At 45.3% G+C, this 24513-nt stretch overlaps 1 protein-coding gene and 1 pseudogene across 1 annotated transcript; one reads left to right on the top strand and one right to left on the bottom strand.

The window, feature by feature from the left end:
• The first annotated feature begins 1032 nt into the window (after positions 1 to 1032).
• On the top strand, positions 1033 to 19634 carry LOC148507456 (transmembrane 4 L6 family member 5-like). Its single transcript, XM_088446107.1, has 5 exons — positions 1033 to 1267; positions 5750 to 5815; positions 9979 to 10169; positions 12012 to 12232; positions 19510 to 19634. Exons 1-5 carry the CDS (start codon positions 1085 to 1087, stop codon positions 19632 to 19634), a joined length of 786 nt encoding a protein of 261 aa, XP_088302233.1. The 5' UTR covers positions 1033 to 1084.
• Positions 3551 to 5505, bottom strand: LOC148507457 (uncharacterized; annotated as a pseudogene).
• Positions 19635 to 24513: the final 4879 nt, after the last annotated feature.

Here is a 24513-nt window from a genome sequence, read left to right as displayed (position 1 = left end):
TCACGTTTGTTTGTATTGTCTCATAGTATATGTATGTATATGTCTGTGTATGTATATGTATGTGTATGTATATGTCTGTGTATGTATATGTATGTGTATGTATGTGTATGTCTATTTATGTATATGTCTGTGTATGTATATGTATGTGTATGTATATGTCTGTGTATGTATATGTCTGTGTATGTATATGTCTGTGTATGTAAATGTATGTGTATGTATGTATATGTATGTGTATGTATATGTATGTGTATGTCTGTGTATGTATATGTCTGTGTATGTATATGTCTGTGTATGTAAATGTATGTGTATGTATGTATATGTATGTGTATGTATATGTATGTATATGTCTGTGTATGTATATGTCTGTGTATGTCTGTGTATGTATATGTCTGTGTATGTATATGTCTGTGTATGTATATGTCTGTGTATGTATATGTCTGTGTATGTATATGTCTGTGTATGTATATGTCTGTGTATGTATATGTCTGTGTATGTATATGTCTGTGTATGTATATGTCTGTGTATGTATATGTCTGTGTATGTATATGTATGTGTATGTATATGGTTTTAGATGGGAGTCTGATCAACTCCACTTTATATCTATGTACTGTTCTCTAAGTAATATCTTTCAATGATTGATGTAGTGTGATTTATATATTTTTATGTAATAAATTTGTGAATTTTACTCGTGTGTTAGACTGGTGTCCCAGCATAGACATTAGAGCGCAGTCTTTCTCTTTCTATTTTGTTTTTATAAGGTTGGCAATTACCTTATTTGACTGCAGAATTAGTGTTTGGTTCCCCTGCCTTACTAGCGCTGGGTTTCTATATCCATGTATGACATAATGTAATCTTGTGACACAGTATCAGAGCTTGTATCTCCTTCTCTATCGCTCAGTGACATATTGAGTCCAAACTCCAGTCTTCTCTCATCCCCGGTGACTGCAATCAGTGAGGCTGGCTCTTGTCTCGTGACTGCCATCTGCAAGGTTGGAACTAGGCATAAAACCCCTCTCTCCTCTCCGTTCCTGTTATTGTCTGTATCTGTTCAGTGATCTGTCCCTTGGCACTTCTCTGCCACACCATGTGCCCTGGGAAGTGTGCCACGTGCATCGGGGTAGCCCTGTATCCCTTCGCTGTAATCTGCATCATGGCAAACATCATCCTCTTCTTCCCGGGATGCAGCGTGGAGGCGGCAGAAAACCCTGGAGAGAAGCTCACCTCTGAGGTTACGACCTTCCTAGGAATTGTCGGAGGCGGGCTAATGGTAAGATCGCTCCCCCCAATCTTATATTTCATTTTCGCATTTCATTCATTTTTATTACATTCCACATATCAGGCGGAATGCACTATTATCAATTATGCGGTCAAATGACATTTTCGGGGGCTTGGCCGCTTTGGACCTAGGCGGCAATGCCATCTTCAGAAGGCATTCCCCAATAGAAGCCTAGGGGTCTCTTTCACAGTGTGGGATCCCTGCCAGCACCCCCGGCAACGCTCGCATCATATGACGCATGCGCAGAAGGAATTCTGGGGCATAAAGCCGGAGCCCCTTCTATCACAGAGGACAGGTCTTATCGGGAGAGCAGTCCTTTGCGAGTTTACTCGCGAATCTTCATGCATACTGGCGGAATTAATGCCAGCATGCATGCGATGAGTTATGGGATGTATTGCATACAAATTGCAATGCTTGATGCATTCCGTCCATTAACAGAGTCTATGGGGTAGATTTACTAGTTCTAAAACTGAAAGTAGAGCTGTTCCCCATAGCAGCCAATCAGATTCCAGCTATCATTTCTCTATTGCATTCTAGAAAATGATAGACTATCTGATTGGTTAGTGTGAGCAACACCACCACTTATCTGTCTCAGACCATGTATTAATGATCTGATTTTAGACCCAATAATTCAGATTTCTTATCGCTGTTATTCGCGGTGATATTAAATTCTTTACCGCTTGGATGTATTAAAAAATATATAAAACTCACAGATACAAACTATCTAGATCAGGCGCAATAGTAAGAATTAAAAACAGATGTTATCCGTAATTGCAGATCCCAATCAGTATCCTGAAAACACTAATTGTTGGTAAAATTCATGAAAGCACACAAGGGAGCGCTATAAGAAGAATCACATGTTCATTTAATAAAGCATAAAAAAGCAAACATTATACCATAAACACGGTATTAAGACCACTCCATGTGGCTAAGAAGTAAAAAAAATAAAATAAATATAAGGAAAAAAATGTATAGAGTCCTGATTATTAATTAATGTCCACTCTGGCGTAGAACTCTGGTACAGTAAAACATTCCACTTTAGTATGGGACGAAGGCAAGTACTCCAAACAGTGTAATTCACTTTTATATAGGACAATGATGAATATTCCGATATATAATGGACAACAAAATTGTCAGTAAGCCCAGAATGTTGGCATTATACCCAACCTCCCCACCGTATATATTCACCTCACCGCTAGTGTAGATCTCAACTCCCGGTAGCACTCCCGGAGTAGCGGCGGTATTTACTGTACCGGAGTTCTATGCCAGAGTGGACAGTAATCAGGAATCAGTTTTTTCCTTATATTTATTATTTATTTTTTACTTTTTAGCCACATTGAGTGGTCTTAGTACTGTATTTATGGTATAATGTTTGCTTTTTTATGCTTTATTAAATGAACATGTGATTATTCTTATAGCGCTCCCTTGTGTGCTTTTATGTATTAAAAAAAAACATTGACAGAGGTGCCGATAGGAGCTCGTCCCTGTGATGTAGAGAGGAAAGTGATGGCATTAGCTTATAGGCTAATGCTATCTTAAGATTGCATTAGCTAACGGATCCAAACTCCAGAATGCGCTTGGTAAATCTCACAATATAGTAGCAGCCCCCATAGAAACCTATAGCGGCTGCTATAGCAATCGGAAACAGGGGAACCGTAATAGGTATCTCCGATATCTGCTACTCTACCCCTGTAATACATCGAGGAGATAATTACATATTGCTGGTATCCCTTGAAAAGTCTGTTTTCAGGGGAATTTCCTGCAAAATAGTCAACCTAAATATGCTCCACTGTCGCTAAGGGAGGTATCCAATTAGATGCGATTACCCGTTTTCTCCCATAAACCCAAAGTCACGTGGTACAATTTTCGTGAGATAACTTCTGCCTATCCTATTACATGTTTTTCGTAAAAAATGGGTAATTTGTCTCTAGATTCAGTAACTTTTCTCCAATTTACTTTTTTCTCGAGAAACCTCTTCTCCATAGTAGGACACGGCTTTTTCTCCTAAAAAATGGTTATCGGCATTATCATATTAGCCGCGGTTTTCGCATCTGCGGAAACTGGTATCAGAATTATCACAAATTTATTTTCATCACCTCTCAGCAAGTAATAAGTTGTGCAAAACCCCTATTGTTTGGTTACAAATGTGGGGACTAGGTGCAGAACCATTGGGACACCCCCCGTAATGACTAATTAGGCAAAACAAAAAAATAATAATTGGCTTACATTGGCTAATAATGACACGTCATTTTTGGGTTGAAAAAATATGAAGTGCTAGAAAATTAGTTTTAAAGTAGTGGAACGGGTAAATGGGGGTGCTGTATAAATGGGACAGGAATACGGGGGTGCTGTATAAATGGGACAGGTATAGGGGGATGCTGTATAAATGGGACAGGTATAGGGGGATGCTGTATAAATGGGACAGGTATAGGGGGGTGCTGTATAAATGGGACAGGTATAGGGGGGTGCTGTATAAATGGGACAGGTATAGGGGGGTGCTGTATAAATGGGACAGGTATAGGGGGGTGCTGTATAAATGGGACAGGTAAAAGGGGGGTGCTGTATAAATGGGACAGGTAAAAGGGGGGTGCTGTATAAATGGGACAGGTAAAAGGGGGGTGCTGTATAAATGGGACAGGTAAAAGGGGGGTGCTGTATAAATGGGACAGGTATAGGGGGGTGCTGTATAAATGGGACAGGTATAGGGGGGTGCAGTATAAGTGGGACAGGTATAGGGGGTGCTGTATAAATGGGACAGGTATAGGGGGTGCTGTATGGATGGGACAGGTATAGGGGGTGCTGTATAAATGGGACAGGTAAATGAGGGGTGCTGTATAAATGGGACAGGTAAATGAGGGGTGCTGTATAAATGGGACAGGTAAATGAGGGGTGCTGTATAAATGGGACAGGTAAATGAGGGGTGCTGTATAAATGGGACAGGTATAGGGGGGTGCTGTATAAATGGGACAGGTAAATGAGGGGTGCTGTATAAATGGGACAGGTAAATGAGGGGTGCTGTATAAATGGGACAGGTATAGGGGGGTGCTGTATAAATGGGACAGGTAAATGAGGGGTGCTGTATAAATGGGACAGGTATAGGGGGGTGCTGTATAAATGGGACAGGTATAGGGGGATGCTGTATAAATGGGACAGGTATAGGGGGATGCTGTATAAATGGGACAGGTATAGGGGGGTGCTGTATAAATGGGACAGGTATAGGGGGTGCTGTATAAATGGGACAGGTATAGGGGGTGCTGTATAAATGGGACAGGTATAGGGGGGTGCTGTATAAATGGGACAGGTATAGGGGGGTGCTGTATAAATGGGACAGGTATAGGGGGGTGCTGTATAAATGGGACAGGTATAGGGGGGTGCTGTATAAATGGGACAGGTATAGGGGGGTGCTGTATAAATGGGACAGGTATAGAGAGGTGCTGTATAAATGGGACAGGTATAGGGGATGCTCTATAAATGGGACAGGTATAGGGGGTGCTGTATAAATGGGACAGGAATAGGGAGTGCTGTATAAATTGGACAGGTATAGGGGGTGCTGTATACATGGGACAGGTATAGGAGGTGCTGTATAAATGGGACAGGTATTGGGGGTGCTGTATAAATGGGACAGGTATAGGGGGTGCTGTATGGATGGGACAGGTATAGGGGGTGCTGTATGGATGGGACAGGTGGTATATGGGGGTGCTGTATAGATGGGACAGCTATAGGGGGTGCTGTATGGATGGGACAGGTGGCATATGGGGGTGCTGTATGGATGGGACAGGTATAGGAGGTGCTGTATGGATGGGACAGGTGGTATTTGGGTGTGCTGTATGGATGGGACAGGTATAGGGGGTGCTGTATGGATGGGACAGGTGGTATATGGAGGTGCTGTATAGATGGGACAGGTGTTTTAAACATTGCAAGTGCAAGTGACAGGTGTTTTTTTTTTTAAATGCCCTATAATGACACAAAAAAATACTTACACCCATTTTGATGTACCCCTAATTTAACTACAGCATTTATTGTGGCCAAAAAATATTGCTTTCTAGCATTTTTTCACTTTAAGAGAAATATGCATATAACAGTCATTTCACACGATTTAATTATCTCAAACCCTTGGTTACCCTTATGGCCACTAACACACGTATGTACCATTAGTACCCTACCTTAGTTTACTTTTTGGGGGGTACTGTTTGATTTCCCCATTTTCACCTGTACTTACCGCCCGTCATCCATGCAAGAATTATCGTGCGTATTGGTTATCCCCGGTTCCGCTATAGGATAGCACGATAAACGAGAGCGAACAAACAAGCGATAAGCGGCAAATTCGGGCAAATGGTCCAAAAAGTTTTCTTTGGAGAAAAACGAATCGTTATCATGGCTAATTGGATACCCCCCTAAATGTGAAAGTAACAGTGGTAATGTATGTGTAACATACAATACTTCATGCGGCCTTGTACCCTCTCTCTATGCCAGGTCCTTATTCCGGCTATCCAGATTCATGCTTCCGGGCGGAAAGGCTGCTGCGGGACCCGTTGTGGGGTGAGAACCTAAAACTTATTAATAATATTGTTTTAATAGCTTCTAGAAAGCCATCATTGTATCAGGGCACAATCTGCCAGCTGTATGTAATCAGGTATATATATATATATATATATATATATATCCACCTAAAGTTTATAATATAAAAGGGGTCTCTCTATTACTGTGTTATTATTTCTCAGTGTATTTGAGTAACAGGACATCACCTTTACTATGTATTGCTGTATACCTGAGTGGAAAGATCTGATTGGTTATGATATGAACAGAAAATAACTCGCTAAGTTCACCATTAAGGTTCTACAGAAAGTGAAAAAAAACTATAAACACACAAAATAGAAAATGAGAGTTTGCTATGAAGGCCGCGTGCAAACCGTAATCACTTTCACACCTGTGTACATCATGATGACATCATATATATAGTGATGTCACCTAGGAGTTTATGGTCCCCATAGCAAGATTTTGAAGGCCCCCCTAAACCTCAAATGCTTCTAGTTCCCACTCCCCCCATCTTTGCGCCTCTGACAGCAGCAATAGAGATATTTATATACAGTAGTTGTACCAACAGCATTTACAAAACAATCAGCCAACCCTTTTAAACAAATAATGGATATATAACCGTGATAACTCTAAAATATACTTATCTATTCTTGAATATAACACTAACAGCACATACATTTGGTAAAGCTATAGCCCTATGGTGCTTTAGGGATACCTCTCTGCAGGGCGGACATACAGCACATATTCCCTACTTTTCCCTTGCCATGTAATCCCTTTATAATAAAGATGTATGTGAGCTTTCCATCGCCGATGTACTTTGCTGTGTATAAGCTGTGTGACATCTGGCACGTGACAGTGAAAGTCTGATAACAACTGGATGGAGGCTGAACTCCAACACCTAGGAAACATTTATCTCCACTTATTATCAGAAAATAACCTTGTACTGTTGTGTAAAGGAGAACATGTGACCCTCATTTATCACCAGCAGGCAGGGAAGGCTAAGGTAGAGTAGGTGAGACGTTTTGGGGGGGATCCCTGCTTAATGCCATCTCCAGGGGGTAAATTTACTAAAGTTCGATTTGAGATTCAATTTTATGAATCTCTTAAATCTCCTGAAATCGAATTGAAATCGAACAGCAAAATCCTTTGGCAAATCTCAAATTTGCCAAGATTCTATTTGCATTCGATTTTCAAACCGAATTCAATCTTGTTTCATTTTAAGAAGGGATTTGGTGTTCGATTTTGCATGTTCATGTACAAATCGAACAGCAAATGCCATTTCAAAACGAACTTCAAATTCCCCAAAGGAATAGACCTGCTTCATGCTTTCATTTTCAGCATGAGCAGTTCTATTTGACACAGATGCGTGCAGGTATCTTATTGTAAAAAGCTTAAGTGTTAATTTTATGAAAAAAATATGATGTGGGGTCCCCCCCTAAAAGCAAAACTTTTCATAGCCAGTCCTGGTTGTGGAAATACAGGGGAAGAAATGTGAAGGGTTCCCCTGTACTTAGCACAACCAGCACCAGGCTTTGAGCCGGTCCTGGTTCTGGAAATACAGGGGAAAAAATGCATAGGGTTACCCTGTAATTTCCATAACCAGCACCGGATTCCCCGGCCAAAGCATTACCCGTGACCGCTAGTCAGCCAAGGCCGGGGATCCCTGGGGAGTTGGGGACCCCCCCCCAATAAAGGGGTCCCCCTCTCCAGGGCTCCCCAGGCCTAGGCTGATAGCCTGGGGCTATCTCCGGCACCCGAAGGTGGTGCATGCCGGGTTGATAGTGTAAAATGTGTGTAAAAATAGAAGTGTAAACATTGTATTTACCAGTAGAACTGCAGGTCCCTGCAAGCCTCCCCCGCATGCTGGTACTTGGAGAACCACAAGTACCAGCATGCGGGGCATGTATAGTGGCACTCATCCCAGAGTGTGAACCCCAGATACAGCATTTTTCCTTATTATGTTATTGCTTAGTAAACTATGGCCTGATTCACACAATCGGCCGATTGTTGCGATCTGTGCATGCTTTATTGGGAGGGTCCCCAACTCCCCAGGGATCTCCAGCCTGGGCTGACTAGAGGTCAGGGGTAGTGTTTCGGCTGGGGAACCTGGTGCAGACTGCGTTAAGTACAGGGTAACCCTACGCATTTTTTCCCCTGTATTTACACAACCAGGACTGGCTATGAAAAGTCCGGGGCTGGTTGTGCTTTTAGGGGGGGACCCCCCCATCATTTTCTTTTTTAGACCCCCCCATCATTTTTTTTTAGAAATTAACACTTAACCAGCTTTTTACAAATAAGATACATGCATGCATCTCACTGATGTATGCGTGTATCTGTGTCAAATAGATATGCTCATAGCTTGAAATCGAAAGCATGAAGCTCTTCTATTCATTTGGGGATTTGTAGTTCGATTCTGTGTTCGTTTTTCATTTGATTTGCAAATGAAATGTTAGTAAATGAAAGGATCCTATATTCTTCTATGGGAAAACATCGATGTTTTTCAGAAATTCGATTTTGAATTAAATTCATATTTCTGTTTGATTTGACATTCGATTCGGGCTTTAGTAAATCCCCTCTAAGAATATCTAACCAAAATCGAATGGCAAATCGAACAGAAAACAAAATCAAACCTTTGTAAATATACCCCCAGGTGGCGTTATTATCGCAGGATTCCCCCTGGTATTTTTGCACAATTCTCTTTAGTGCATTTAAAGCAGATTGCATTTCCCATTACAAAATGTGCGAATTTAAGCGCTGGGAGTTGTTTCTTACGAAAACACCTCCAATTGCCCATTCATACATTTTGGGGAAACTAAAATAATGTGAAAAGGGTGTGAAAACATCCGGTTTCACATTATTTTAATAAAAAGATAATTGATAAATAGGGCATCCAAGTCACCTGTGTGATTAGCAGCAGACAAATATGTGGGCAAGTGTGACACTGCCATCTAGTGCCAGAGGCCGGAAGGACATGCTGTGATTTAAAGAACTATTTTAAATAATATGCAGTATTTCTTATTAATTGAAAATAGGACCACAATATATGATTCATTCAGTGAAGAAAATAGAAGCAAGCATGTTAATAATAGCTCAGGAAACGCTCTGTTGTGCAAGTATATTCCTGGAGTACTATAAGTGTCCCCTTATTACTGTGGTGATGACCGGACTGGTTAGTACACAGACAGCCGTATACTTATCTGTAGCTGTCTTTCCAATTAGAAAAGTTCTAAATCTATAACTCATATTCTCTTTTTTTCCAACTGGGTGCTATTTATTAAGCTTGAAAATAAGTGTTGTTCTGGTACTAACATGTAGCACCACGCAGCTATCAGACAGTACTGTATCCAGATATAGGCCCTGATTCAATATGGATCGCAATATTGCGATAGCAAGCCAAACCACTGCGATCGCAAAGCAAACTCAGCACTACATAAGGACGCCCACTTTTGCCATACACACATCCGTAATACTTAGCAGAATAGCTAAACCATCGGTACAATCGAGCACTATCGCAAGCCTCACGCACACTTGCACAAGGGCAGACCTCACTCAGTAATTGCTAACAGTCACGCACGCTATGAGACCTAAGGCTGCGTATGGCCACACAGTGGATAATTTATGCACGCCACTGAATCAACGTTCAAACGCACTGGCACGCCTGCGTTTCCCTCCCCACACTCTCCCCGTCACCACCCACAAAGGCACTTCCTGTCAATCACTCTGCGATGGGCCTGCGTAGCCTCTGTGATCGCATTGGCAAGTTCGCGCACCACGCAGTGCGATGCATGCACAGATTGCTACAATCGGCCGATTGCGTGCGCTTTACAATCTGCGATCCTTGCTGAATCAGGCCCATAGTTTACTAAACAACAACATAATAAGGAAAAATGCTGTGTCTGGGGCTGAGTGCCACTAAACAGCGATAGGCTGGAATGTGACTGCATATAAGGAACTTACCATGACACCTGATCTGATCACTGAGGTGTGCTCCACCTGCAGCTGATGAGTACACACAGGCCCAGCCTCAGAGGTGCACACAGTGTCTATACCGCACACAAGTGGCCGATGTTTTCAGCCTGCGCGTGGGTTCCCAGACGCACTATATTACAATATACCTGTGCATCAGTTGTATTTATGATAAGCTGTGTGTCCTTCCACCCCCCCAGATATTCTTCTCCATCCTCTGCGCTGCTATAGGACTTACCGGATCACTCTTCTGCCTTGTCATGTGCGTCACGGGAATACACCGAGGACCCGTCTGTGCCTATTACGCCAGGGATTACACCAATGACACCACTGCTGGAAACGTCTCCCTTGTTTGGGGTCGTCCGTTTCAAAGACCAATGCCGGAATACAAGTGAGACCCAGACCCCGCTCATAGGGTCCTCTTTATGTTCCTTCTAGACGTGCTCATAATTTTCCTCTACCTATGTGGGCTGTTTGTCTGATCAAAAATGGAGGCTTGCAGCAGATACCTGCAATATCTGCTGCGGTCCCTCCTCGATACATCCTGGGGATACTTAAAATTTGCGGATATCACCGGCAAACGTGTGTTTTCTGGTGTGGAGGGGCGGGAATCCCACAAATTTCTTTTGATAAATAGGCCCCTAAAACTGATGACCCGTAGATCATTCTTTCCTTTATTATTTTAGAGACCAAATAATAATTATTTTCCATAACTTTTGCGTTCTGCAGACCTACAGATAAGGTCCTTCTCTATCTTCTGTCTTTCTAAAGATGAAAGTGTAATCTCTTCCTTTTTTTTGTATCATTATATAGAACCGTGGGCCTGATTCAGACCCGCTCGCAAGCGCTATGCGCTCGCAATCGGGTCGATTGTTAGGAAGTGCGCACATGCGGCGTGTGCACTGCGCATTCGTGAGCCCCGGAGCGAGCGCAAAAAGCACTCGCTCTGGCGCTCGCATCCAAAAGGGACGGCTGTCGATGTTGATCGACAGCTTGGCCCGTTTGGAAGGCGGGGAGGGGGGTAGCTGGGCAAACGGAGGAACGCGTGCTGTTTGTGGGCGGCCCTACTGACATCACTCGTGATGTCAGTAGGTGGACTTCCTGCTCTATTAGAGCAGGAAGTCCACTGGGGCTTGCGGCCACGAGACCCTACCGTAAGGGTATCGTCGCAAGCCCGATGGTCGCGATGGTCTTGACCATCGCGACCATCACCTGGCCGCTCGCATAAGCTGTGGGTGGTCACCCACAGCAATGCCGAGCGGCCAGGAAAAACAAGCGCCCGTCCTGATTCAGAGCGAGCACTCGCTTTTTGCGAGCGGCTTTGAATCAGGTCCTGTGTCCCATCTATATATATCAGACGTTCCCTAGCCGATAATGAGACAGTATGCTATATATTGCTTTACTCCCTTATGGTGCAATAATAAGCAGCTATATACTGTATGTGTGCGTGCTGAATATTGCATATCGCGTCTATCCAGTGAGTTTGAGAAGATACTAGACTGGGCTCTCCTATTCCCCTCTCCACATAACTCATATGCATTAAGGAAGACTCAAATACAAAACGCAGAGTGCTGTGTATTTAAGGCCTCCTCTGCAGAGCCTTAGAGCCTGATTCAGAGCCGCTCGTAAGCGGCCGCTCGTTCGCTCTGAACGATGTTCGCACAACTGTGTATGGGTATGGGTCGTAATGCGTGCGCAAACCAGTCATTGGATATCGTGTGCTCGTAAAACAGCGAGGGGCTGCTAATTTGAGTGACAGGATGAGGCGTTTGTGGGTGGTAACAGGGGAAGGTGCTTGAAAACGGGGAGTGGAGATCTGAACGCAGGCGTGCCAAACGGTCAAAACAGCATTTAATGGGTGTGCATAATTGACACAGCAGCGTCATCGACCACGTCACTTGGTTGTCTTTTAGCCTGAACTGCTCGCAGTGATAGCGGGAAGTAAATCCTATCGCAAGCACTGTGAGCAGTTCAGATGTCTTTCGATGTTCCCGATTAATCTAATAAATAGCGGAGATGATGTATGATGCGAAAGGCAAAGGGGCGTCTTTACGAAATAGCGAGCGCATTTTTCGGACGCTCGCTCAGACATAGAGGCGTCCACAGACCGCAAAGAGCGAGCGCTCAATTTAAATATCCGGCCCCTTTTTCAGAACGACCGTCCGCAAATAGCATCCGGCTCTGAATCAGGCCCTTAATCCCTTAACAGATTGTCATCCCTTCTATCCCGCAGCAATGAGAGCTACATATACCACAGAGAGTCGTGGGACATCTGCGTTGAGCCCAAGGGTGTGGCGGAGTTCAACATAATCCTCTTCTCCATCCTGCTGGCCGCGAGCTCCTTTGAAGTCATCCTGTGCGCCGTCCAGCTGTTCAACGGCCTGTTCGGCTGCATCTGCGGCACCTGCAGGGAAAAGGAGATTGGCTATGAGGACATGAAGAAAGAGGCCATATGTAAGAACATATTACTGTACCTATATATTACACTCCACACACCACAAAGTCAGTAAGGGCCCCCTATGATCGGTATGCAGTCAGGAAGCCGAAGGTTGAAATGCCGACCGCCGGTTTCCTGACTGTGTAATCCCGACTGTGTAATCCCGACAGGGGACTAATGGTAGGTGTCAAAGTACCGACGCCTATCATTATCCCTACGCCGGGAGCCATGCGCCCGGCATACCGGACGAAGGACAGCCATGGGGGGGAGGGTTAGGTTTTAGGGCTCCCGGGGGGACTTAAGGGTAGGCACCCCCCCCGGGAGGGTTAGGCTAGGGGAAGGGGGGGTTAGGCACCCCCCGGAGAGAGATTAGGGTTAGGCACCCCCTGGGAGGGTTAGGTTTAGGCTGCGGCTACAGGGGGGTTAGGTTTAGGCACTTACGGGGGGGTTAGGGTTAGGCACTGGGGGGAGGTCAGGGTTAGGTACCCCTAAGGGAGGGTTAGGGTTGGGTGGGGAGAGGGTTAGGGATAGTTACTCTACTTACCATTCGGGATTTTCATTCCTGCTGGTTTTCCAACGTTGGGATTTGAACCACCGGGCATAAGTCCGGCGGTCATTCATACCGATCCCCTATGATCTGGTAACGCTATGCACAAGCCCCTTTAATAGCCAGGAACAAACATTAGTAGCCAGCAAAACGCATAATCAGGGTGCACAGGTACAATGACGGCAAACTCCGAACTGACAATTTTATGGTGATTACAGGTTATAGCAAATTTTCCCTGCGTTCAGATTACACGATTGTCCCCCAAATTGTGCATTAAAAATTAAGGGGGGATGACGATCGAAATGTCTCTGAGCATGTCTGTAATCCTGTAAAATAATCTGTTTTATAGAACAAAGGGCCCGATACCGACGCAGCTCGGTCATTCACGCGGATTCCAGATGGGTCTGCGCTATTGCTTGCAGTTCCGCAGCAGCCTGTCAGTAACTGACAGTCTGCTGCCGTTTCGGGGCAGGGAGAGGGCGGCAACGGTCTCCGTTTCCCAAAACAGAGGCGTGTCACCAACGTCAGTAATGCATGTAAGAGGCAGGATGCCTCAGGCTGCCATTACCATATTACAGCTATCGCAGCTGCTACCAAGTTAGCAGCTGCGATAGCTAGTTGGTCCGCAGCTGAATCAGGCCTAAAGTCCACCATGATTTCCCTATTAAGAGCGATCTGTAGCTCTATCTAATACCGGCGCCTACTTTGAATTGTGCTGTACAAAAGAATAAGGATGAAAAGGTACCAACCAGTGGTGGCTCCAGAGCATACATTCCTACCCTCACGGTTTTCGCGGGAGACTCCCGATTTTTCGGGTAACCCCCCCGCACCCCCGGAAGGGTAGGCACTTCTCCTGCATTCTGCACACTTCTTAGTGAAGTGGGCAGAATGAGAAGAATTTCCGCGGCGATCGCGGGTACCTGTGTAGGGGGGCGGTTAATCGCGTAATTTAGCCACACCCCCTATTTAAATGTAAGCCAATCGTGGCAATTTGCAGTTAAGGGGGCGGGGTTTAATTACACAACCCATCAGGCCCCGCCCCATCACAGCCCACCTGTTTCTCCTACCAAGGCTTCTCCCGGGGAGGAGAAGGCAAAGGTAGGCAACTATGCTCCAGAGGCGGGGTTGCAGCACAGTCCAAAATTCAAATAGGGGAACCACACCAACTGCCACTCCAAACGCTGCCAAACATCACTGGCTGGGACTCACTGGCAGTTGGTGTAGCTCCCCTATTTGAATTTTGGACTGTGCTGCAGCCTCACCTCTGGAGCCACCACTGGTTCCAAAATAATCCCCAACATACAGTGCACATAGCACAATCACCAACATACACTGTACATAGCACAATCACCAAGCTATAATGTGTACAGCACAAATAGCAAAGTACACATTGTATGGTACAATCACCAAATGACCCTGGGCCTGATTCATCGCTATTGCAATCGCAGCTCCGTAATCGCACACAGGTCTGCAGCGAAAATATGCTAATGATTACTATCGCAATACCGTCGCACTGCCAGCAAAGACACGCCCACTGCCTCCCACTACCGCTGTCTCACTTCCAGGGCCGGCTCCAGGGTTCGGAGCATCCTGTGCCGGCCCTCAAGATGGCGCCCTAGGGGCGTGGCCTAATTACCATAGGCCACGCCCCCTATATGATGTTATTTGGAGGCGTGCCCGCATGGCATGCCTCCAAATAATGTCAGGCTGGGGGTAAAGCCCAGCACTCTGTCACTGGCTGGGCTTCCCCCAGCCCTCTCCCGTCAGTGATTGGTTGCCGCGCGCATGCGCGCGGCATCCATTCACTCTCCGGGGTTCCGGCACCACCGCACAGCTGCGGCTGTGGTGGTCCCCAGCCCCATAATTTAACCACCCGCGGGCCACTTCGGTCCGCGGGTGGAACAGCGGGACAGTATTGTCCCGCTGAAATCAGGACACTGGGGAAGGGTGCCGCCCCTCTATGGGTGGCGCCCCTGTGCGACCGCACTGGTCGAACACCCCTAGAGCCGGCCCTGCTCACATCCGTAATACCTTGCACACCTCCATAAACATCGGTAGCATCGAGTACAATCGGCCCCTCATGCAGAATTACAGCAGCCCTGACCTTACTTAGAAATTGCAAAACTCGTTGCACGCAGTGAGTACACAAGCTGCGTTTGCCGTCACAGTAGTTAATTTATGCACGCCCATGCAACGGCATTCAAACGGTGAGGCACGCCTGCGTTTCGCCGACCACCCCCCCCGTCACCACCCCCAAACGCTCACTGCCTGTAAATCACTCTGTGATGGCTCTGCGTGGTCTCCGTGTTTGCAGTGTGATCGGAGTGTTGCCTAGATTGCACTGCGATGCATACACGTGTGCAGTACACAACAATCGGCCAACTGCAAGCGCAGTTACGATCCTGAATGAATCAGGCAAAATGCAGTGTGTACAGTACAATCACCAAAATATATTGTGCACAGGGCAACCTCCAAATTACACTGGGCCTGACTCAAGCAGCCGCTCGCTCATTCCTGGCTGATGTTCTGCAATTGCGCACGCGTATGCACAGTTATGCACATGCTGAGAGAGAGAACGAAGAGCGGAAGTAGTAATACGTCACTCTGCGAGCAGGCCTCAGGACGGGATGATCGTCCAGCTTGTGGTAGGGTATGGTCTCCCGCAAGACCGATAGTCTTTTCGATAATACCTAATGTAACCGATGTAACTAGTGATGTTACTATTTCGTAGCCCAGAATGCAATCACTTAATAGTCTGCAAACTTCTTCCTAATAACAGGGCTAATTGGCTGCCCAATTGCTCAGGTGCGTTTGTAGGAGCGAATTGGCTTAATTAACCAAATAACTGTTGGTGCATATCGAAACATGTTAGTATAGCAAAGTATCCTGAAGCTAGTATTATTTTCTACTTTTGCATAAATGTTGTTTTTAAACAATTATCTTTTAAGTGTGTTTGTTCATTTTTTTTAATTTTATTTTTTATAATAAAAAAAAAACACGAAGGGTTAACCCAAAAAAACAAAACAATGGAAAACATTTGGACAACACTTACCGTATATACTCGAGTTAAGTGTGTAGCGCTGACCAGACGGAGTTCGGTCAGCGCTACACAGCACAAACACACAGCCGCCGGGGCCGCCAGCTGTGTGTTTGCTGTAATCAGCAGCCGATGAGAGTCTGTCAGACTCTCAGCGGCTGCTGCTGCTCCCACTGCGGGAGCCATCTTCCGGCTCCCGCAGTGGGTAATGGGAGAGACATCATGAGTAATGACGTCTCTCCCATGCAAAGCGGCCGGAGGAGCTGTTAGCGGCGGGACCAGGAGCGGGAGTTTCAGGTAAGTGTTTATTTTTTTTAATTCTTATTACGTCTCTCTCTACTGGGGGGGGGGGGACTACTGGGGGCACTACCAGGGGGCGATTACTACAGGGGGCACTAAAAGGGGGGCTTAGCACTGGGGGGACTACCAGGCGGTGATTGCTACAGGGGGCACTAAAACGGGGGATTACCACTGGGGGTACTACCAGGGGGGGATTACTACTGGGGGCACTGAAAGGGGGGATTACCACTGGGGGTACTACCAGGAGGGATTACTACTGGGGGCACTACCAGCTGCTGCCATTTCCCACCCTAGGCTTATACTCGAGTCAATATGTTTTCCCAGTTTTTTGTGGTAAAAGTAGGTACCTCGGCTTATATTCGGGTCGACTTATACTCGAGTATATACAGTATTTTAATTAATTACATTATTGATATCATTCGCTTAACATATGCTGTGATAAACCGATAGACAATCGAAACATCACATGTTTGCAGGGGGAAAAAACCCTGCGAGCGCAAACACACAAAAAAAAGATAAGCGAGTGGTTCGTTTGCTAACTTCTGTCGCTCGCTAGCTATAGGAGGAGCATTGCAGAATATTGGGGGCGTCAGGTATTTATTAGCATATTCTTGTTCGCCCGCCCTGTGGGCGAGCAGCTGCTTGCGAACGGGTCTGAATCAGGCCCAGTCCCAGTGTGTACAGCACAGTGACTAAAACACAGTGGGGCTGAGTTGGATGGATCTCTGTGCATGACTGGAAATGACAAATGTACGCATTTTTTACGAATCTCCGTCCTATTCTGAGTTGGATGGAACTCGACCGCATCTGTCTTTCCGTGATATTGGGTGTAACTGGGCAGCAACAAAGCGAGTGCACAGGGCCACCCTGACTTGTCAGAGTGCCACGGGCGTTTATCAGAAGCTCAGTGCGACTTGGAGCCATGTGTACAGTACAGAGTGTACAGGACAATGAACATTATACAGAGTGTACAGGACAATCAACCATATACAGTGTGTACAGGACAATGAACCACATACAGAGTGTACAGGACAATGAACATTATACAGAGTGTACAGGAGAATGAACCATATACAGAGTGTACAGGACAATTAGCAAAGCAAAGTTTATAAGGGATGCAATCGGGAAGCCGGCTGATGTTAGCCCGACAGCCGGCTTCCCGACTGCATTATCCCGGCGAGGGTTAAATGACAGGCATCTAAATTTAGGTGCCTGTCATTTTTCCGACGCCGGGAGACCGGCGCCCGGCATCCCGATTGAAAGGGATGCCGGGCGCCGCCAGCGGACAGCCACGGGGGGGAGGGTTAGGATTAGGGCTCCCAGGGGGGACTTAGGGTGAGGCACCCCCCCCCCCCCGGGAGGGTTAGGGTTAGGCTAGGGGAGAGAGGGTTAGGGTTAGGCACCCCCGGGGGGAAGTTAGGTTTAAGCTCCCCCCGGGGGGACTCAGGTTTAGGCAGTGGGGAAGGGGGGGGTTAGGGATAGGCAGTTAGAGGGGGGATTAGGGTTAGGCACAGGGGGGGAGGTTAGGGTTAGGCACCCCTAAGGAGGGTTAGGGTTAGAGGGGGTTAGGTTAGTAGATACTTACCTTAGGACGATCGGGATTTCCAGCGCTGTCGGGCTTCCGCTGCCGGGCTCTGCTGTTTTGTCGGGCTGCCGCTGCCGGGATTCGAACTCCCGGCCATGCGGCCTCCGGGATATCATACCGATTCCGTTTATAATACCTATTTAGAAAATAATTTATGGTGTCTGTTACTCTACATTGCAAAATAAAAAAAAAAAAGTGGGTACTCCCAATATGCATTTATCCTGACTTCCTACAGAGGGAAAATAGAAGTATGATAATTTCTTATCCTTAGTTTATAATAGATCAACAAAGTATTCGCCAGGGTGGATAACAAATTGCTCACAAAGTTCTACTTAAATCCCTGATTACATTTCTTAATTTTGTCTCCCCAGGTTGATACATCAACACTCCTCGCTGTGGAAAGTACAGCCCTTATGAACCTATAATCTCCCACTACAAAGGCTTGTCACTTGAAAGCATCTAGAGACTTACAGCCCCTGCAAGCACAGGTTGACTTGTTCCTGCAGCGATGACATTTTTTCTGTGACATTTCGCTGTGACATTTCATGATAGGCGAATGCTTTACTCTGCGTTGGACGCGTTTTGTGATGCAGAACAGATCTTCATGTTGTTATAATATGTGGGGACTGTTTGTGTTGTTGGAAAATGTTAGTCACAAATAAAAGAGAACGTTACCACCTAGGCTGACACAGTCCTGCTAATGGAGGCACATGTATAGTTTATTCTAGATCTAGATGAGATCCTGGGAATAATGTAATACAGTAGAACAGATCGGACAAAAAAAATTGTGTCAAAGTAAATTATAACATATTTCAGTGAAGAGTGAATATTAAGCTGGGTACACACCATACGATGGTGCAACCCACCAAAAGTGTGATGCATTGCAACGATACATCGGGGGCGCGCCGTACAAACTACACAATCCGGTGTGTGGTTACATCATGCATGTAACAGCACCGCCTCATTCATTGCATCCTCCCATATGCTGTGCAGAATGAGGGATGAGGCGTACACACTATACGAAGTATATATCGTTCAGATCTGGGTGGGAACGATATATCGTATGATGCATCGTATAGTGTGTACCCAGCTTTATTGATGTTACCAAATAGTCTTTTACAGCATGCTTAAAGTTATAGTAGCGACACTGCTAAAAGTGCTTTAAGTAGCATTTTAACATTGTGGGCATTCTGGTTCCGGCAACGTGGATCCGATATAGGCAGTGCCGACTTAATGGTTGTCAAGCTGCCATAAATATTCTGGTATTTATATTCTAAATATTATGTATATAGCACCGGCATACACCACAAATTGGGAACAAAACAGCAGTAAAAGAGACCTTGGGTGTAAACAGACAGACAAAGGCTGAGATGTATCAAACCTTCTAAGTAGTGGAAAAGTGGACTAGTGGAGAAGTCGCCCCGTCCATGGCAACCAATCAGCTTCTCCCTATAATTTTATAGAATGTACTTAATTAATGCTAGCTAGAACTTGATTGGTTGCTATTACAACTTCTCCACAGGTTCACTTCTCCAATCTTTAGGAATCTTGATACATCTCCCCCAAAAGAGATTAAAGCGGCCAATTGGAGTTTGTACATGAGGCTAAGTGCCACATATGGCTTATTATGAATATATAAGTGTTAAATCTTCATCTGGGGGCCATCGGTTGTTTGAGTATAAAAAGAGAACACATGTAAGTTTTGCTTGAACTGTGTGTATCCAAATCTGATATCTCACTTTTGAATGAGGGCTTGGTCTTCGCCCTTACCATCCCCTACCTAATCTAGTTTTCAACTATTCATTGATCTTAACAAACATTAAAGATTACGAGAATCCCTTCAGGTCAGGATTAAAGGCTACATCTAAATTCCATCCTTTCCAATCAAAGCTAGAGATCTTCTATGAGATGGGCAGAAAAGATTTACATAAGAAAGAACAAAAAATGTGACAAAGGAACTTATCAAGTACTCCAAAGGCATTCTACAGATGACTTTGCTTCAGAATTAAAGACCTGGTATAGTGTCTGTACAGATTTGTCTTTACTTGCTGGTTGTCCATATGCCATGGCGGCAGATGCCCAATGTGACTGAGATGAGAAAGAGTCCTGTATTTTTTCCCTTAAATTTTGCGCAGGGCCTGGCGCTCTTTAGTGGGACACATCCTTGAATATGAAGAAATATTTTTTTAAATAAATATGTAAAAGAACTAGATGCATTTTTACAGATACTATAATAGTTCCTCAAGTTAGAATATGGATAATGTCTTCTGGCAGGAAGATTTTATTTGGGTCGCAAATGGTGTACGATCCCTTTACATGCCTAGAGAACCTGAGAAAGGGATTTCTTCATGTATGTAATTTGTGATAACTGATTCCACACATAAAGATTTGATGGGTTGATTAGGTTTATGCTCACACAAAATTATTTTAATTTTATGAATTTTTTTTTTATGTGCAAACCTGTGGCACCGCCATGGGTATTGCATTTGCACAAAACTTTGCTAATCAACAATTAGGGGGGGCAGGAAAAATAAACATATTTATAATAAAAAACCCTTTCTATGATCTATGAGTATAGTCATCTCGGAGATTTATAAATGATGATTTTCTTATTGAATGGTTAAGTGGTAATGTAGTATTTAATATATTCATGCAGTACAATGGTAAGAATGAGAATAATTTACCTTTCACGTTCAATTTCAGTAAGCGCATAAATTAATATCTGCACCTGGTTCTCATAAACACAGGAAAACAAGCGATATTGAGGGGCCAGAGTACCTGGTGGAAGACTAATATACCATATTCTTAATTCTGTTGTGTGAAAAGAAACTGCAATTAAGATAATGGACCTGTTTTAGAGTCAAGGGGAGTGCCGATGTTCTCGTAAATGAGCAATTGTTTGCTCATGCGTGTGAGAAAAGATCCCTACCGTTTATACAATACACTAAAGTGGGCCTGATTCAGAAATGGGCGCTATAGCGCAGTTTCCAAGTCTTTGTACGCAATGGCTGTGCTAAAATAGGCAAAACCCACGGGAGGTGTGCTTCGATGATCTACGGCTGTGTCTGAAGGCACAACATCAGATCAACTGCGTGACCATCAGACACGAGTATACATTAGGTTTCTCGGGATGTCTGGCAAAATCATGCTGCCAGGGCCAGTGAAGCTGCAGCCACACTGGCTATGACATGCCCAGAGAATGGGGCAAACATGCCCCCATTTTTTTAGAATGCTCCCCATCCGCCGCCCCTGAACGCCAGCAGCAGGCCAATCATGCTGCGGCTTTGGGGCACTGTGACCTACTTTCAAGAAACACAGATCAGAACTGTAAACACCGGAGATTTAAGTAAATATAAAATTTTGTTTAAATATCTGAATTGGGTCCTGTGCGCACGGAAAGGCGCTGCTACTATCCAGATGAACGGTATTAGAGACATCTGGGAAAAGTGATGGGCGTTCCTGGGTAATTATTGGGAGGTGGCTTGCTGCACGCAACATTTGCATTAAGTCGCAGATGGGAGTGACCGCCGATAGACGCAGCCGTGGTCGCTTCTATTTCCGCCTCTGAATCAGTGCCGATATGTTACAACTTGCATTGTATGATAACAGTACAATCTAGCAGACAAGTTGGTAGAACAAGCCATTGTTAAGACCTGAAATTGAGATCAGACTAATTTATTAGAATAAGAAAATAAAGGAGATAATTAGTAATGAGTAATTTCCCATCTTTGATCACCAAAAGTATATACATGAGGGATTTTCCTCATGTGTTGTTTGTAAAGAGACTCTCACAAAATGGCTGCCGCCATGCAAATATAGGATTAGTGTCTGCGCTTAAACCCTCACCACATAATAATAAATTATCCCAATAGCTGTCAAATTCATATACATTTATTGCCTATAAAATATGATCAAACACATTGACTGCAGTCAAACATATAAAATGTAACTGATTGGGACCAGTGTTAACATATTAACACTGTAAAAATGAAATACATTGACAGTATACTGTATCGCAACATTAAAAGAACCAATCCTCTGCCTTAGTAATACTCGTTGTCAGTAAAAAAAGGATTCCCTGGCTATCCAAGCACTAATATAGAGATCCTTCTCAGTATCCTCATGCAAAGGTTGAAAATGTCCACACATTGATTGGCAGTGAATATTTTGCAATCCACCTTACAGTGAGTTATTACCCGGTCCCAGGATTATAATAACAGGTTGAAATGTTGGATTGTTGCAGGCAAATCTCCACAGACCAGGTATTTGCCTGGCACCATACGGCTGTGGCAGCCGGAATCACAGTGTCGCTAATAGCTGCACTGCCTCCGCTTACCTTGTGGCGCTGATGTCACCCACAGTGAGTTGCATTATGGCAGTGATTTTCAATTCGTGGCACACAACACAAGATTTTAAAATTGCTAAGGCACACCATCAGTCCCTCACGGGAAAAAAGCACATACATTGGCCCCCATGGGAAAAAAAAACACAAAAAAATTGTCCCTCCACAGGAAAAAAAACACAGACATTGGCCCCCACAGAACAAAAACAAACACAATGGGTCCCACAGGAAAAAAACAAAACACAACAGCTCCACAGAAAAAATATAAAACAAAACGCCCCCCACAGAAAGAAAACAAGCACACACATTGGCCCCCACAGAAAAAAATGATCACTTCGGCTGGCCCCCACAGTAAAAAAAACACAGACATTGGCCCCCACAGAACAAAAACAAACACATTGGGTCCCACAGGAAAAAAACAAAACACAACAGCTCCACAGAAAAAATATAAAACAAAACGCCCCCCACAGAAAGAAAACAAGCACACACATTGGCCCCCACAGAAAAAAATGATCACTTCGGCTGGCCCCCACAGTAAAAAAAACACAGACATTGGCCCCCACAGAACAAAAACAAACACATTGGGTCCCACAGGAAAAAAACAAAACACAACAGCTCCACAGAAAAAATATAAAACAAAACGCCCCCCACAGAAAGAAAACAAGCACACACATTGGCCCCCACAGAAAAAAATGATCACTTCGGCTGGCCCCCACAGTAAAAAAAAACACAGACATTGGCCCCCACAGAACAAAAACAAACACATTGGGTCCCACAGGAAAAAAACAAAACACAACAGCTCCACAGAAAAAATATAAAACAAAACGCCCCCCACAGAAAGAAAACAAGCACACACATTGGCCCCCACAGAAAAAAATGATCACTTCGGCTGGCCCCCACAGTAAAAAAAACACAGACATTGGCCCCCACAGAACAAAAACAAACACATTGGGTCCAACAGGGAAAAAACAAAACACAACAGCTCCACAGAAAAAATATAAAACAAAACGCCCCCCACAGAAAGAAAACAAGCACACACATTGGCCCCCACAGAAAAAAATTATCACATCGGCTGGCCCCCACATTAAAAAAAAAAAAAAATCACATTTCTCTCCACAGAAAAGAAAACAAAAAAAAAAATCACATTGGCCACCAAAGAAAAAATAATATAACTAGCTGGGAAGGCTCACTGTCGTCTCTGTCCTGTCCCTCATCAGCTGTGGCCCACACAGTGCAGAGCTGGGAGCAGTGGGCAGACGGGCGTGCAACCCGGCATGCGTGACCTATGTCACGCCGCCGAGTCTCCAAAGGTCACAAGCTAGACATGCCTCTGGGCCTCCCTGAAGAGCCCAACACTGCCTGGGCCAGCCCAGCAGTACAAGTACAGTCAGCTCTGACTACACTGACCTCACGGCACACTTGACAACTGCTCGCGGCACACTAGTGAGCCACGGCACAATGGTTGAAAAACGCTGCAATATGGGATATGAAGTCCATCCATGCATTAGAAAACTTATATTTGGCACAGCCTGTGAATGTTAAGGCTCAAAATAATCAGCGGCGGCCATATTTGTCCTATTCAGATGTTATCTTTGGCAGCCAAACAATTTGGTATTAGCAGCTCGACATGTTTCTCCTCACTGTCAGGGGTTTTTTTTTCTCAAAAGGAAGTGATTTTCTTCTGCTTTGTGCACACACAAGGCCTGCTTCCGAGCAGCACGCAATCCGCATGCAATTAGGGATGGCCATCGATAGTTAACAAACATCGATGGTTTACTACCGATTGTCGATGGCTTAGTCATCGATGGCAAAGTGGAACCCGATGGTTTTTTTTTTTCAGCTCCCAACACGGAGCTAATCCCCTCCCCCCCCCCCCCCAGGCCCGCTGGAGCAGTGGCGTGCGGTGAGGTAAACGGCTGGGGAGGCGCTGGATAGTATCAGAGCCGGATAGGGGCGTCTTTATAGAGGAGGAGGCCTGTGTGCATCCCCCGTCACGGGCCTGACCCGGCTGGCCGGCCATGGCAGAATCAATAGACTCTGGGCATTAGAGTGTGCCCGGAGTCTATTGCGCATGCGCAGATCACCGGGGAAATGTCGCAGACGCCATTTTCCCGGCGATTTCCGCACAGCGCATGCGCAAAACGCCGTAAAAATGGCCGCGGCTGACATTTTCTGGCGCTTGAGCAGCGCTGGGAGACCTGACGCGGGACCTTGGAGAGGTAAGTTTTACATAATGTGGGTGCAGTGTGAGGACCCGAGGGCCCGTGTGCACCACACACCCTGCACCCATTATAGATACGGCCCTGCCTGAGGGTCCATGTGGGCATTATACAAAGGTGCACCAGTATTTGGTGCTGGAAATTTGGAGTGCTTAGGCCCTGATTCAGAGCCGGACGCTCTGACCAGAGTGCTCGCTCTCTGGGGCCCACCTCCATAACTATGGAGCGTCCTCCTGGACGCTCGTATAGCTGTGGGTCACCACCCACA

This window comes from Taudactylus pleione, unplaced genomic scaffold (genome assembly GCF_031769625.1).
Source record: "Taudactylus pleione unplaced genomic scaffold, aTauple2 ptg000393l, whole genome shotgun sequence".
Lineage (NCBI taxonomy): Eukaryota > Metazoa > Chordata > Amphibia > Anura > Myobatrachidae > Taudactylus > Taudactylus pleione.
Note: the sequence above shows the minus strand (reverse complement) of the source record. Positions and strands in the feature narration are given on the sequence as shown.